Source organism: Pteropus medius, unplaced genomic scaffold (genome assembly GCF_902729225.1).
Source record: "Pteropus medius unplaced genomic scaffold, Ma_sr-lr_union100, whole genome shotgun sequence".
NCBI lineage: Eukaryota > Metazoa > Chordata > Mammalia > Chiroptera > Pteropodidae > Pteropus > Pteropus medius.
In genome coordinates this window covers 113,259-130,303 of record NW_024350574.1, presented here as the reverse complement: position 1 = coordinate 130,303, position 17,045 = coordinate 113,259, and the positions used below count along the sequence as shown (strand labels likewise).

At 34.9% G+C, this 17,045-nt stretch overlaps 2 protein-coding genes and 1 non-coding gene across 3 annotated transcripts; all 3 read right to left on the bottom strand.

The window, feature by feature from the left end:
- Nucleotides 1-2,863: 2,863 nt before the first annotated feature.
- Nucleotides 2,864-3,808, bottom strand: LOC120584367 (olfactory receptor 5F1-like). Its single transcript, XM_039840046.1, has one exon. It carries the CDS (start codon nucleotides 3,806-3,808, stop codon nucleotides 2,864-2,866), a length of 945 nt encoding a protein of 314 aa, XP_039695980.1.
- A 1,692-nt stretch (nucleotides 3,809-5,500) lies between these two features.
- Nucleotides 5,501-5,606, bottom strand: LOC120584373 (U6 spliceosomal RNA). The gene has a single exon (XR_005648013.1). It is a non-coding gene; the product is annotated as a U6 spliceosomal RNA (small nuclear RNA).
- Nucleotides 5,607-13,085: 7,479 nt separating this feature from the next.
- On the bottom strand, nucleotides 13,086-16,652 carry LOC120584357 (olfactory receptor 10AG1-like). The gene is made up of 3 exons (XM_039840039.1): nucleotides 16,633-16,652; nucleotides 15,388-15,436; nucleotides 13,086-14,036 (listed from the first exon to the last, which is right to left on the bottom strand). Exons 1-3 carry the CDS (start codon nucleotides 16,650-16,652, stop codon nucleotides 13,086-13,088), a joined length of 1,020 nt encoding a protein of 339 aa, XP_039695973.1.
- Nucleotides 16,653-17,045: the final 393 nt, after the last annotated feature.

The window sequence follows — 17,045 nt, the reverse complement described above, 5'->3', positions numbered from 1 at the left end:
TGAATTAACACACTATCTTTGATTTCATATGACCAGTGTGGAGATGAATGGGATTACTACTTCATTTTATCTTTGTATTAGCCTTTATAAATATTGCTTACAATATGTATGTCTTCACAATTTTTATAGACTCATGAAAATTACATTGCCTAAGTTACTTTAAACTTAACAATCTAAATCCAAAATTATTTTGATATTTTAATATCACACTGCACATATTATTTCTGCCTAAATGGAGGACTACATCTATTAATGATTTTTCGGTTGTTTTTTGACTATCTGTGATTCTTAAATATTGATTATTTACTCCTTCCATCTCGTTGGCTTATTTTTCTAATGTCATGACATTCACAGGTTTTGAGAGCTATTCTCTATTTGCTCTCATCTAGTAATGGATGAAAATATTGACTAAAACATAGTTAAAATACATATATTTCAATTTCATTAATTTTAATAAATAAATTACATAAAACATTGAATAAGGCATAACTTTGATTGATATGTGTATATTTGGGGAATGTAGTAACATTAATTATTCAAGTAAAATAAAAGACCAGGAACATTAGAAAAACAGAAAGCAATGGTGGTTGTATAGCAAAGAAGCAAAAAAATATTACATTCATTGGGGATGGTTTAATAAATATTGTCAGGTAAGAAGAGAATGATAAAATCACACTCAATATAAAAATTAGATGTCTTTTAATACTTTTACAATGTAAATTTCTTTTGAGTTAAATAAAGTAAAAAATATTTGGAACATTTTTCACACAAATGTGTTGAACAATAAGCAGAAAATATGATGGTTCAAATATTTTTATAAATAATGTTGGGTTTATATAAACAATCAAAATTTACATAAGAAGTCTATATTCAATAAATTCAAAAAGAAACAATATCATTAATGATAATATCTCTCAAGGTTGAAAATATTTGTAGATCTTGTACATGAGATTAATTATTTTTTGTTTTTTTTTTTTATTATAATGACATTGGTTAATGAAATCCAGTGTTTCAAGTATACAATTCAACAATAAGTCATATATATATATTACATTGTATGTTCAACTGCCCACAGATTTCTTTTTGTCACTACCTATTTGAAACCTTTTACCCCATCTACCAGGCACCTCCTCCCTACGTTCTGATAACCGCTGTCCATGTCCATGAGTCTCTGTCATATTTGTTTGTTGCTTTTAGGTTTCTATCCCACATACACATAAGTGATATCATGTGGTTTTCAACTTTTTCTGTGTGGCTTTTTTCACTTAGCATGATCATCTCAAGGTCTATTCATGAGACTAATTAAATGTAGAAGAGCTGAACTCGGGAGCAGAGAACAGGGCTCAAATTACGAAGTGTCTAAAACTCCAAATCTCAGAACTGGATTCATCTCTCAAATATTGTTTCTATTTGTGTTTTACTGCAAATTAAAGCATTTAAGGAAAGCAATATAATATTAGTCTTTCTGAGTGAAAGATCTTGTTTTCATGTATGATTTCATTAAATACTCAGTACAGGGAAAGCGGAAAGGAAGCAGCCAACAGCTGCCAGCTGGTGAATGAGAACCCAGCAGGCTATGCAGGGAAAGAGCGAGAACCTCTGAGAACAGACTGGCCATTGTACCACAGGCCGCTGGGTCCAGGTAACCACTGGGGACCTGTGGGCTGAGTGCATGGCTCACGGCTGCTCAGACTCCACCGAAACCTTCACGAATATCCGTCTGGCCTAAATCACCTACATAGAACATTGAGGACATTATTGTTTGGTCAAGCTGGAAGACCTCTTTGTGACAAACTATAAATTTGCTATGCCACATCCCAGATGATTTGCACATCGTAGGTTCTATCAAGTGTGACTTCAGTGACAGGGTAAGGAAAGAGACATGGAGAATTTCCCTCTTGAAACTGTAAATGTGGCTGTGTCTTTAGCAAGGCCTGGCCCCCATTCAATTCTTTCAGAGTTCTACTAAGCCAATTTCTTGTCTACCTTCATATTAATAATGCTTAGTTTTAATATTAAGATTAGTTTTAGATTTTTATAGGAAATTGTTAGGAGATGTTTATATTCATGAAATCTAAGAGTATATTTTAAAGAATATGTGTCAGATTCATCTATTGAACTCTTCATGCCCCGAACACTGCAGCAGCTAAATATGTATGCATGTAGATTGTGTGTGTGTGTGTGTGTGTGTGGTTCTGGGAGAGACAAAGTAAGAGAATTGGAAATTTGAGGGGAGAGGCGAAGGATTTGGGAGAAATGTTTTAATTAGTACATTCTAATCAGGTCACAGTTTCCCTGACAGCACATTTTTGCACAAACTCTCACTTATTCTTTAGGTAATATGTACGTGTATAGACACAATAGGACAATTAACTGCTGCGGATTTTACGGTAGCAATTAAAACTAAATTTCTTAAAATTAGAATTATCTTCTCAGGAGATCATTTAATACTTAAAAACAGTCATCTATTTTAAATTTAAAATATTTTGACATAAATGATATATAACAATCACATAGAAATCATAAATGGTGGAAAGGAATCTACAAGGAAAGAACAAATGGATATTCACAAATAATTTCAGTGACTAATTTCATGTGATATTGATAACTTTGTCTTTAAACAGTCAATATCTTCCTTGTCCTAGGCAATATGTTATTACAAATAAGCCTCATTTCTTAGGACCTACTGATGATGTACAATGTTGATGTGAAGGCCTCATCATCTCATGTAATTTTGGCAATTTAGTTGGGTATTACAGAACATGGTTACTTAGAAAATATTCTAATAAAAAGCTGTGGGCTTGAACCAGGCTTTGAAAGTTTATTAAATACTCTATCTAATTCAGAAAATTAAATAAAACAATCACAAAAATGAAGGAATCCTTTTCCTGGAAATTACATCCCCAAAAGCTGCCTTTACTTCTTTATTCCTGAGGCTGTAGATGAGAGGATTTAACATGGGGATCACCACTGTGTAGAACACAGAAGCCACTTTGTCCTGACTTAGGGAGTAGCTGGAACTAGGTTTCAGATAAGTATACACGGCAGTGGAATAGAACAGAGTTATAGCTGTCAGGTGAGAGGCACATGTCGAGAACGCTTTGCGCCTCCCCTCCCCTGAATGCATGCGAAAGATGGAGAAGAGAATGTAGGAGTAGGAGGTGAGGATGACCAGCAGAGCCCCGATCATATTCACACCAGCAAAGGTGGAAAAGACGCTTTCATTTAGCTGTGTGTCAGAACATGAGAGCTTAAAAAGTGGAGGGCTGTCACAGAAGAAGTGGTGGATGACATTGGAGCCACAGAATGGCAAGCTGCTTACATAACTTGTGTTTACCATGGAGTTCAGCAGCCCTGCTGTAAAAGCCCCTGCTGCCATTTTTAGGCAGACGGTCCAGGACATGACCAAGGGGTAAAGCAGAGGGTTGCATATGGCCACGTAACGGTCATAGGCCATTAACCCGAACAAGATGCACTCGGTCGTGCCCAGTGCTATGAAGAAATACATCTGCACAAAGCAGCCGGCAAAGGAGATGGTTTTCTTCTCCGACAATAAATCCACCAGCATCTTTGGGGTGATGGTGGAGGAATAACAGACGTCCACAAAGGACAGGTTGGCCAGGAAGAAATACATGAGTGTGTGAAGTCGGGAGTCGGCTCTGATTAAGAGGATCATGCCAACATTCCCCCAAACTGTTAGTGTGTAAACCATGAAAAACAGCAAGAAGAGGGTGATCTGTAGCTCCAGTGTGTTTGTCAATCCCAGCAGGATGAACTCAGTCACCAAAGTATAATTTGTTTTACTCATTGGTTACAAATATAATCTCAAACATGCATTAGGTGTAGATATTTTCCTCTCCAACGTTTAGAGGAAATCGCAAAAATGTAGATGAGGATATTCATCCATGGGATAAAATGACCTAGGGTAATACAGCATAGTAAACAGAGTGACTGGAGAAAGAGGAAAGTTAGTGGACAAGTGGACAAGCATGTAAATGTATTAAGCAATTATCTACTAAATCTGGTGTAGTCGTCTCAGAGCACGGGGCAACTCTGCACACACTACTTCAGTTTCTGGTAGTATAATGTATGTTGTTCTAGTTTTTCTCTACCCTCCCACACCCCAAATACAAAGGAAACAGATCACCTGTGGAAGTCTCTCCCATTCTCTGAACAGCTGTGTGGGTTGAACTCAAATCCATTTTTTTTTTTTTTACCTCAAGACCACTCTGTTTAATCTTTTACTCCAAGATTCATTCATTGCTTCCCCAAAATTCACATGTGACTCAAACAGTGAAATAGTGACAATTTCAAATGATCGATGTTTGGACATGTATTATGAACTCAAGAATGATTTTATAGTCTTTTAAAAGTCAACTAAATAATTGTTCTGATTGCAAAGCACACTGTTCAATTAATGTCATGTAGCATTAGACACTGTACCTGTCCACCACTGTGAATAACAGTATCAAATCCTCAGTTGTTTCCAGGCCTGTCTGACGTACATAGACTGTGATTTTCTCTTTTACTATGGTTTTTCATTCGAAATCTTAAAATGAAAAACAGGAGAATTTCATTTTTTAAATGAAATGAAATGCCGTGAAAATTTTCATAACTTATTTGCAAGATTTGAGACACATTTTGAGTAAATACATGTTGCTGCACTTTTATTTTGTTTCCATAAAGAGAAATGGGTAATCACGGGGACGAGATAATAGGGTTTAATTCTGGAGTCAATCCTCTAAAGGAAAGTCACATTCTCAAGAGACGAGAAAACAGTCACATGGAAATACATGGAATCATGCATGGCATCACAAAGTTGATCCCGATCTCTGTGTTACTTTAAAGACTTTTGCCAAAGTAAAAAAAAAAAAAAAGTAATTGCTTATTAAATTGCCTATTTTTTTAAATTTTTGTCTATTTCAAATGGATGAGTATTCCACTAACTGTTTATTATTTTATCATTATTCTTCCCTTTGCCATTGTGTGTGTGTGTTTGTGTGTGTGTGTTTAGTGTAAGTTCAACCTTCATTCCAACTCTTTTTTTTCTTGTTTCATTTTATTATCAGTTTCAAGTATACAGCACATTGGTTAGACATTTATATAATTTATAAAATGATCCCGCTGATTGCTCTTTCTCTCCTCTGGCCCTACACCTAGCCATTACATTAATGCTAACTGCATTCCCTATGCCATGTTCCCCATTTCTGTGACCATCTATGAACTATTGATTGCACTTCTTTAACCCTTTGGCCCCACAAACTCTCATCCCTCTGGCCTTCACCAGATTGTCCTCTATATTTGTGAGTATATTTCTGATTCATTTGTTCATTTTGTTCCTTAGATTCCTCATATAAGTGAAGTCATATGGTGCTTATCGTTCTCTGTCTGACTTATTTCACTCAGCATAATAACCTCTAGGTCCATCCATGTTGTTGAGAATGGTTAAGATGTCATTGTTTTCATGGCTGAGTACTATTCCATTGCATATATGCACCATAAAAACATGGAACGCTTCATGAATTTGCGTGTCACCCTTGCAAGCAGCCATGCTACTTTTCTGTGTATCGTTCCAATTTTAGTATATGTGCTGCCAAAGTGAGCACTCAACTCTGTTCTTGAGGGAAATTAATGAGAAGAAACTAAAGAAATCCATCGTACCACATTTAAAGAAATATTCCAGCAAATAGAACAATGAGTAGGAAAATCTAACTTCTTTTTTATGATATCAGAATTGTGTTGGCTTATTGCAATTATTGTCTGATTGCGATCCTACAAGAGGATGAGAGTACAGGCTTCCCAGTTCTCAGTGCAGAAAGAAAACAAGGTAAAATAAAACACATTGAGCGTCCATGTGTATAGAGAATCTGTCTGCATAGAGAATGCATCACACAGCAAATTCTGTATTCCACTCTTCCATTTAAATTCTTAGTTTATTTGCTACATCAGTCTTTGAGGAAGTATTATTATATTACACATTTTGCAGATAAAGAGAGTAAAACTTCAAGCTGATAAGAAAACTGTCCAATGTATAAAGTATTAGGAAGTAGAATAGACTTGAGCACAGTCTTCAAAAGAGTGTTAATATCCAGCTACCTTATTTTCCTGTCTAATTTCATTTTCTCATTTAGAAGATCATATATGTGTGTTTGTGTGTGTGTGTGTGTGTGTGTGTGTGTGTGTGTATCTTCTAGTGAATTCAATCATTCAATCATCAGAGCAGGCAGAATAAATCTAAAATATCATGAAAGACACTACTTCAAAACTTGCCTTGTAAAGATCCCACCACCGTGGCAATAAAAAGTACTCCCAATGGACATCTATGAAATATGATATATATATACTGATATAAGAAATTTAATTAGCAATAAGAAATGGAAATATTTAAAAAGAATTTGTACGTGAGCAGCCAGAAACATGAATTAAAAGAGATAGGAGAGGAACAGCACCGAGAGTTATCCTGGAAGAAGGGGATGGAGAAAATGTTATGAAGAAAGAAGAGATGATTAAACTCTAAAGAAAAAGAAATCAAAAAGGAGATTGACTTTTCCAAAGTTCACATGCCCAGGCGGCCTGACCATGATGTACATTACATCCCCATGATTCATTGATTTCCTAATTAGAAGTTTGTACCTTTTCACTCACTTTGCTTTAATATTAAATGTAATTGATTTTTATTGGCAACGGATAGGAGATTTCTACGAGCAGAAAATCCATTGTCAACAATCTGTCGTGTGGAATCTAAAGAACAAAACAAACAAACAAAACAAAAACAGACTCACGGATACAGAGAACATTTTGGTGGTTGCCAGATAGGAGGGGTTTGGAGGCTGGGTCAAAAAAGGTAAAGGGATTAGGAAGTACAGATTGGTAGTTCCAGAGTAGTCATGGGGTTCTAAAGTACAGCATAGGAAATATAGTCGTTAATATTATAATAACCACAAGTAGTCGAGGTGGGTACTAGACTAATAGGGGGATCACTTTGTAAATTATTTAAATGTCTAATATTATACTGTACACTTTGAACTAATAGAAAGTAATATTGCATGTCAACACTAATCAAAAAATAAAAATTAAAAAAAATATATGACTTAGATTCATGCAGAGAACATTGATTTATCTCTTGAGGAGCAATGCCCTAACTAAACACTGTGCCATAGCTAAATGTGTATGCATGTAGTTTGTGTGCATATGCCAGTTCCATGAGAGGGAAAGCAAATGAAAGGCTGGGAATTTCTGAGAAGAGAACATGAGAGCTGTAACTCGTGCATTCTAATCAGGCGGCAGTTTTCGTGGTAGCACACTTTTGAACAAACTAGAGGGAAAAGGAAATAACAGGTGGTGAGTTTATAGTTGTAATTAAAACTATAGTTCTGAAGATTGATTTAAGTGTCTTCCCAAGACATAATACAATAAAGTATAATGGAAATATACTTCAAGTTTAAAACATTTTTGAAAAATGTGATATATAAATATGTTCAAAATTTATAATACTAAAAGTAATTCACAGGGTATAAGTACATGGATAATTACATATATTTTAATAGTGAGTTTTATGTGACATCGTGACTTTGTCTCTAAACATTCAATACCTACCTTTCCCTAGGCAAGATTTTATTACAAATAAGCCTAATTTCTAAGGACCTACTGGAGATATAGAATGATGAGATGAAGCTCTAATCGTCTCATCTAAGTTTGGCTAAAAATTTTTGGTAAAGTATATAAAGTAATTATTGCATGATTTTAATTGATTTTTAATAAAATTGATTAGGATGATATTGGTTAATGAAATTATGTAGATTATAAGTGTGCAATTCTATAATACATCATCTATTTATTGTATGTTCCTCTCCATAAGAAATTTCCCTTTTTAACCTTTATCAACCTCCTCCCTACCTCTTTTCCTCTAGTACCACTAAACTGTTGTCTGTGTCTATCAGTTTTTGTTGCTTCGTTTGTTGTTTTTTTATTTGTTGTTTGTTATTTATTTGTTTGTTGTTTTCAGTTTCACATCCCTCATGAGTGAAATCATATGGTTCTCGATTTTTCCATCTGACTAATTTTGCTTAGCTTGATATTCTTGAGATCGATCCACGTCATCAAAAATGGCAAAATTTAACGTTTTTAATGGCTGAAAAATATGCCATTGTATATAACGAACTAATTTACTTTTCACTTCCTTGATTTGAGGATTCTTTCAGTTATCATCATTCAGTGCTCACTGGCAGTCATTAATTTTTACTATGTCCATGTTTACAATCTTAAATTTGTCCATCTCTTTATCTATCGTTACAGCCCTTTTAGTTATTTTTAAAGAAATGACTCGAACTGTTATATATACAGATTCCTTTTTGTTTATAAAAATCTGTTGTTTCTTTCAAGGATCGAAGATCATTTGGCAGATTCTCAAATTTCTCTGCTGGATGCTAAATATTTCTTAAGACATTTAAAAACAAGCAAGGATGAAATGCAAGAATTTTCTTTGCTATGTAGTTTTACATTTACAAATAAAAGTTATGCCTTGTGATTTACATATCACATTCTCTTTAAAATATATCCAAACTGCATATGAAATATAGTACATAAAATAGAAAATGTTTGAAATGCTGCCACTGTGAGGAAGTCAATATGTTCTTCTAATACGGAGAATAGTCTGATGATTGCCAGAGGCAGGGGGTGGCGGATGGGCAAAATGGGTGAAGGTGGGCAACGTGTACAAGCCGACAGTATAAAATAAATAAGTCACAGGGACGCATGTATGCCACAGCGTCTCTAGTTTATAATACTCTATTGCATATCTGAAAGTTGTTAAGAGAGTAGATCTTCAAATTCTTCCTCATAAGAAAAGAAATTTTTGTAACTATGTGTAGTGATGGAGGTGATGTAACCTTATCATGTCAATCATTTCACAATATGTAGAAACATCAACTCATGTTAGATATCTGAGATACATGTCAATTATACCTCGATTACAAAAAGAGAATAAAATATTTTTGTTTCACATATTGCATTCTTTTTGTAATAAGTGCAAATAATAAATAAAAATATGATAAATAAATAATGCAAACTAACATTTCATGACGTGGACTGTTTCCTTTTGGAGAACTGCAAAATGGAGTGGGGGAAAGCAAAAAGCTTTTATGACATATAAAATAAAAAACAAAGAAAAGAAAAATATAAAATATCTGATTGGGGCTACATAGTTAGCCTGGTTTGGAGTGAGAATGTTGAGAGTTGGGTTGGTGTTTGAACACTGACTGGATCAACTGAGTTCCTGGTCAAGTGGAACACTTACCAGGACATGAAAGTTATCTAAGGTTTGGTTTGCTGATTGGTATCTCTGGCATGAGCAGCTCCATCTAGGGCCTAGAAATTTATTTCAATCATGTAAATGATGTATTTCTTTATATATACATATATGTATATAAATTATATACACATGCATATAAATTATACATATAATTAATTCTTTCTTACAAATGACGAAATTATAGCTCAGAGTCAGGAAGAAATTTACCTAAGGGCACACAGCTCTTTTGACTTCAGAAACTGTACGCACATCCACTATACAGTTTTCTCACCTCATTTATGCAAGGACAGGGGTTTATGTCCCATGGGACCAACCTATCCATGGTTTCCTTCAGAAAGTTCTTGTAAACACTGAGGGATGCCTTTGCCTTCTAAAGCTCCAGATTGAGAATACTACGAGTCCTCAAGTGCGCTTGGTGGGTCTTTGTAAACACACGGAGACTTGTGGGGAGTAGCCCTTGAGGAGAGCATGGAAGCTCGCTATCCATTCCCTAGACATCTCTTCCATCGTGGCTGTTCCTGAGTCCTTTTATAATAAATCCATAATGTGGTAATTAAAATGTTTCTCTGAATTCTGTGAATCACTCTAGAAAATTAATCAAATCAAAGAAGGCGGTGTTTGGAATCTTTGATCAATAGCTGTCTGGTCAGAGGCATAGGTGAGAAATTTGGGCGTGCGACTGGTATCTGAAGTGTGTACGTGGGGGGTAAGTCTTGTGAGCCTGAGTCCTTAATCTGTGGGATCTAGCATCATCACCAGGTAGATGCTGTAGAAATTGAGCTGAAATGTAGAACATTTAGTTGGTGCCCTGAGCATTGCTTGGTGGTTTGAGGGGAGTCCACCCTCCTTGGACTTAGGATTAGAATACCTTTAGAAGGCCAAGAGCAATGACACCTCAATAGTAATGAATATATTTAGAGCCTAGATCTTGGTTTCTAAATCTCATTCTCAATAAAAGAAATATAGGCTCCTTGGAGGATAAATGACTAATTTAGGGCTGGGGCAAGGAAATACAGTATGAACCCAGAGCAGCTTATCGTATCAGACAGTCAAGAAGGTCTAAAAAAAAAAGAAGGAGAAGTAGCTATGTGAAAAGGGAACAAAAGTCAACCTAATAGAACTCCCTATGACTAAAGTGGAAAATTTGAGCAACTAATAAGTAATGATAATATTGGATTATGACCCAAAGAATAAATATAGGTGTTCATCCTGATATAAATAATCCAATAACTAAATGTAGGGGAGAAATGACAGTCTTTTTTACAGAAGAATTCCAATTAATACATGTAGAAGGAACGAGGGAAACACCAAATCACCACTAGGCAACACCACAGTAATAATTGTCGCAAGGATGATCCCATACATGGATGCTAAATTCAGTGGGCAAACATCAAGGAGAAATAGCACATTAGCATAGTCTCAAAGTATCCCTCCCAATATATTTATGAATTACAAAGAGAGAAAAAGTGTCTTTACAGTGGAGAAGGTCAACAGACATGGCCTTACTCAAGTGATTATTTATCATTCCAAGTTATAATCTATGTTCCTATTATGTCTCTCCTGATATGATGTCTTCAGAAGGTCAAGCATTGCTTTTGTGCTATTCTGTAATAGGCTTAAAATATATACGTTTAATCAGAGATTACTAGACAAACACAAATTTAGAGATATTCTAGCAAATAACTAATCAGTACTCATCCAAAGTGTCAAAATCATGAAAAACAAGGGTGGACTGAGGAAACGACTTTGAAGCTGAAGAGGCACACTACTACATATGATGCAGGATGCAGGAATAGATAAAGGACATTAGGGGGAAAACTAGTGAAAACTGAATAAGATTTGGAGCTCAGTTATTAGTATTGAACCAATGACAATTTCCTGGCTTGGTAAGTGTTTTTATGGTTATGTCAGTTGGTAAAATTAGGGGAATCTGAGTGAAGGAAATATGGGATTCTGTGCAATTTTTGCTAATTTTTTAAGTCTAAAATTATTTTAAAATTAATGAGGGCTATTTAGATAGTGGAATTATAGACCATTTTTAAATTTTTTACTCTTAAAAACAGTAAAACTAGTTTTTGACTAAACTAAAAAACATGGGGAAAAAACCCTTAAGATTCAGATATCTCAAGAATTCAGGATAAAGGTGAAAGATGAAAGTGAGGATGTCAGTATTTTCTTCTAATCCGCATACTCCCAGATATTGTGCTATGAATAAGCACCCACTAAAGACATGCACATGCAACAGATTATTTGAAATTATGGACTGCTATTCTTTTTGTTCTATAAAAGCGCAGTTATGATTTAACATACATATACATTCTTTCTCACATATCAGGAAATTTATAATGCCTTAAGTGAAGCAGATCTAATTGTCTTGAGAAGCACTGTTGGGTTGTATGGTGTAGATGTTCTCCAAAGTCTTAATACATTTCACCAAGAGTGCCTTTTTTTGCTTCAGTTTTCTTTTGCTCTAGAAAAAATAAGTTAAAAAAAGTTTTGAACAAACATATGTACAATTATTTTTGGGTAAATAAATATATACCACATGAGGTTATGCTGACACAATTCTTTTTAACTAAAAAGAGAAGTATTTTGATTCTACATTCAAAAGATAAAAAATGGCAAATGACTGTCCCCCAAAAGGATAAGCATTTATTTCCATGATTCAAATCAAAGAACTTTAATGAAAAGACTTTTAAATGATATATTACCTTCTTTGGTCTACTATAATCAATTACTAGAAATTGAGTGGCCTAAAACAAAAAAAAAATTTATTCTCTCTCAGTTGTAGAACGTATAGTCCAAAATCACTGTGCTGGCCAGGTCTCACTCCCTCCAGAGAGAATCATTCATTGCTTCTCCAGATTTTGGTGGTTCTTGACGTTCCTTGATTCTTGTGTGCATCATTCCAATCTCTGCCTGCATCTTCACATGTTCTTCTCTATGCCTCTGTAACTGTTTTCTAAACTACTTGTTCTTTTCTGCATTATAAGAACACTGGTCATAGTATTCAGTACCCACATTAACAATGGATGATCTCATTCTTTAATACAAAGGCCTTTTTCCCTCTGCAAAGGCCTTTTTCCCTCTCAAATAAGACCACATCTGCAAGTCCTAGATTTACATATATTTAGTGGCCATCATCAACACAATACACATTGATATGGAGAGCTAAAGTGAAAATCCTGGAAACTTCTAAAAATAAATTGATATTCCCAAAGCGAACTACAACGTGAAAGAATGAGGTTATCAGAGGACAGTGAGTTTGGAGATAACAGCGGAGGGGATTTGTGGTCTTGAAACACCATGGATAGTGACAAAATAAAAACAAGGAAAAATATAAAAGAAATACCAAGATTACCCTGCTTCCACCATCTCAGCTGCTGATGGTTTTCAGCATTGGTTAAGTCAAATCAGAGTACAGAGGAGGTTAGTAAAGAAAACATCGCAGTGCGTGACTCAAATCCCTGGTTATATAACACACTTGGTTAACCAACACTGTATTGCTCAGGCAATTTCTTAACTCACTAGTTCATAGTGAAAGGAAACAGAGATGTTCAAATTAGATTGTTACAATGGAGATAATCTGTGCTCTTATTACCAAGAATCCCTTGACCTAACCCTATAAAACTAAGGTCCCTTAACATAATGTGAGGTTACTATGATGACGTTAATGATCATTATTTAGAATCAGACATAAAACTAGATTGTTTCCTTTGGCAGCTACATGCCAAACATATAATAATGTCCTCTTCTGTAATTTCATGTCTTTGCGTCATCGTAATAACTTACTTATTAGTTTTCTCAGTGCCATCATGATGTCTTTGTTTCTCAGAGTGTATATAATGGGATTCAGCGTGGGAATAAAAATGGTATAGAAAAGAGAAATCACTTTTCCAGTCCCTTCAGATTGATTTGCTTTTGGTTCCAGGTAAGTGATAATAGCTGTTCCATAGAATAAGACCACAACTATCAGGTGAGAAGAACAGGTGGAGAAGGCTTTCGCCCTCCCGCTGGCTGATGATATTTTGAGAATGTTGGCAATAATTTTGCCGTAGGAAACAATAATCAGCAGAGATGGAACCATGATAAATACCACTACAGCTAGTTGAACTGCTATCTCATTCAGAAATGTGTCACCACAAGCAAGCTGGAGAACTGGGGGGACGTCACAGAAGAAATGATTAATTGTGTTGGACCCACAATAGGGCAGAGAAAAAATCTGACATGTTTGTCCAATTCCTCCTGGAACTACACTGACCCAGGAGGCAATGACCAGCTGGACACAGACCGTGTTATTCATGACTACCGGGTAGTGCAGAGGTTTGCAAATAGCCACATAGCGGTCATAGGCCATTACTGTCAGGAGGAGACACTCTGAGCTTCCCAACGTAAGGATAAAGTACATTTGTGTGGCACAAGCAACCAAAGAAATGTTTCCTTTCTGGGTCAAAAGATCCATGAGCATTCTTGGGAGGGTGACTGTTACATAACAGATTTCTAAAAAAGAAAAATTGTTAAGAAAGAAATACATGGGTGTCTGGAGGACAGGGTCAATGCTTGTTATCACAATTATGATGCTATTGCACATCAGGATAGTCAGATAGATGACCAAAAATATTCCAAAAAGAATCCATTGGCTATTGGGAATATCAGAAAACCCCGTAAGGACAAATTCCGTTATTGTAGTCATATTTGATTTTTCTGTTTTTAATTGGTACTCCATCTGCAAACATGGTAAATTCAGGATGGTTAATTCATTAATATTCTTGAACTACATTTTCCTCTTCTGTTAACAGCACTGGATGCATGAATATATTTCTATAATCTCTAAACTTATGTCTACCTTCACAATGCTATGTTTCATGAAAGTGAATTTTAAAACCTCAGAAAGAAACTGATTTGCACTTGAGATCAATCAAAGAAATAGAACTGAATATATGTTTTTATTCTTTGAGGTAATAATACCAGAGAAATGAGTAGTGTACATTCTTAATTAGAGTTTACTGTTCAGAAGTAATTTCTAATTACTTCATAATTAGATATTATAAAGAGTGAGATAATGGTACAAGCTTTTGCTATTGCATTTGTCTGCATTCACCAGTTTCTTTCTGAATTGATTGATTTATTACACCTCTTTCAATTTAAAGTGTTTCCCTAAAGCTTTTGTTTAAGTTTTATGTAAAATGCGTTTTAAGTCATTTCATTCATAGTTTAATGAGAATCAACTTTCTTTGAGCAATCCTTTGTTACTGAGGCAATAAATATATGCAATATTATCATGCCACTTTATGCACCTCTCTCAGCATTCACGTTAAATATGGACACCATTAATCCCAGCATACTGCTCAATAACTTTTCTTATTAACACCCCACACTGTATATGATAAATATCATTTAACTTTTAATTCAATCAATAAAAATAACACACTCATCCCAATAATTTTTTACATTTACCTCCTTTCCTAGGTAAGATTCTAATGTCACGTAGTTCCACTGAACTAAATACAATTCCATTTCTCTTGTTGCCCCTTGTAACTTTGCCTAAAGTGTAACTTTGATTAAGTCTGATTATATTTTCTCTGAGTATACAAATGTTTGGAGCCTATGAATGAAATTTAAACACACACCCACACACACACACAATTTTGTTTCACTTCATATGAATTCCATTTAATATCAGGCAGTCAATACTGCTTGACTATTTCCACTACACTTTATTAATATTTGTTCTTTAACTTTCCAAAATATACAGCAAAGATTATGTTTTGTATCTCATCACTTTGCTACACACGTCCTCACCTATTAGCACCAACACCTGATATTTTTTTCATTAAAACTTTGGTAAATAAACTCAGACAAATAGTCTTTTACATTTCCCTATTTTATTTATTACAGGTTCTCGAAATTAATTTAAATGAATAATGGTGATTATAAATTGTTTACTATTGTCATTTGACCTAGATCTCTTTTTGTCAGTAATTTATAATGAAGAAAGTGAGGAACTATGTGAGTTATCATAGCAGTTAACTTATTTTCCAAGAAGGAATCTTGGATTTCCTGCTTTTCTGTTTTACTTTTTGTATCTCAATTCTGCAATTAAGAACTATCTTTAAATAAAATAGTCTAACAAAACAATTACATCTTACCTTTATAGATTTGTGTGTGAGTGGATGTGCTTATTAAACTGTAAACTTGTTAAGTTCTTCTGTCGTGTTTGAGGAGCCACTGTAATTCTATGACATTCTTGCTGGCGTCAAACATTGGCTGCTCTTAAATAGGAAGCAGCCACGCTCACTTGGGGGAATCTTCTCTTGTGTGTCAATTAAATTTCTGAGCACAGCTCTTTTTGGCAATCACCAGGGTTTATTTTTTAAGCCGTTTTCTTTATAGGTGCCTTGCCCTACTCTTCACCCCTTCTTGGCATGAAGCACCCCTTAATTGGGGAGTCCCTTGGTGAAGAAACAACACTTAACTGTAAAGTAGTACTTTCAGAAGAAAGGTAGAAAGCATTCTACAAACTGTATTTCAGACTCGTAATAATTGGTGTGGATTTCCCTTCCTTACTTTTCTTCTCATAATTGATCCAAGTCTAGATCATCCACAGTTTCAGAAAAGTGTGTCACATGTTATATCAAATGAACATGACATAAATATTCAACACATTGGGTGGTGAGAGCCCTTTTCAGAAGCTGAACTCTATCGATAGATTAACTTTTTTGGAAATTAAAGCATGTGGTGTCTGTTGATGAAAAACAATCGGATGGATATAGTCATGTTATGACATCTACTCAGGCATCAGGGAAGGTTTATAGTTGATTCAAAATGTAAACTACTGCAAAAAAAAGCATTTTAAACAAGAATATTTAAGACAGAAAACAAACTGTTCGCTAAAGTCCTGATTCCTTTTCAGCTACTTTGAATAAGAATGGAGGTAACATTATCATACACAATGATTCTACTGGTAACTATATTTGTTTTTTCCTGTTTCAATGTTCTTTGAGAATCTGATGTCTGATTCTAAACACATTTCCTTTTTTCTTTAATTTTTAGTCTCTTACTTTTTACTACAACATGCTTCTCTTACATTGGCCTTCTTTGTTCTTTATTTTGACTAATATGGTATTGGCAGGGCCCTCCATCATGAGAACAGTATGTGTGATATAGTTCCAGGATGTGTGTTGCTTCCTTATAGACTGGGACAAATTGAATGTTCATCTCCCTTTAAAATGGAGAATTTGGATATTTTCTTATTTAATTAAATATCACCACCACTGAAAAAACATGTAAAACTAAAATGATTTCTCAGCTATATCTGCGACTGTACAAAATCAAGAAGCATCTTACACTGATTTCACAGAACAATGTAGCAGTCAAAGCTAATGAAACACTGGTTCCTCTCACTCCATAATCTCATGGTTTCCTAGTTTGCACTTTGTGGTCTCTTTTAGATTTTCAGCATTCAGAGAGCTGGGAATTACAGACACATGCAAAATAAGGAAAGAAATGCAGTCTTAAGAGATAGCACAGACTTCTACCTATATGTCATTGTAGGAACTAACCTCATGTCTAACAAACACAAGAAAGGGCTAGAAGATGTTGTTCACTGTGAGTCAAAGACACAGAAACATGTTTGGACAGCACCAAGCCAGACTCTGCCACTGTTCTCAGCTTTGGTCACTAACAGTGTGCTACGGCATGCTGTAACATACTTACATTTAGAGTTAAGTTTTAT

Bases quoted from the DNA above. Each gene is read 5' to 3' on its own strand.
- LOC120584367 (XM_039840046.1), bottom strand. From the start codon at position 3,808: ATGAGTAAAACAAATTATACTTTGGTGACTGAGTTCATCCTGCTGGGA.
- LOC120584357 (XM_039840039.1), bottom strand. From the start codon at position 16,652: ATGCTTCTTGATTTTGTACA. The intron at 15,437-16,632 runs GTCGCAGATATA...TTGTTTTGTTAG, and splicing joins ATGCTTCTTGATTTTGTACA to ACTATTTTATTTAAAGATAG. The intron at 14,037-15,387 runs GTAAAACAGAAA...CCATGTTTGCAG, and splicing joins GCAGAATTGAGATACAAAAA to ATGGAGTACCAATTAAAAAC.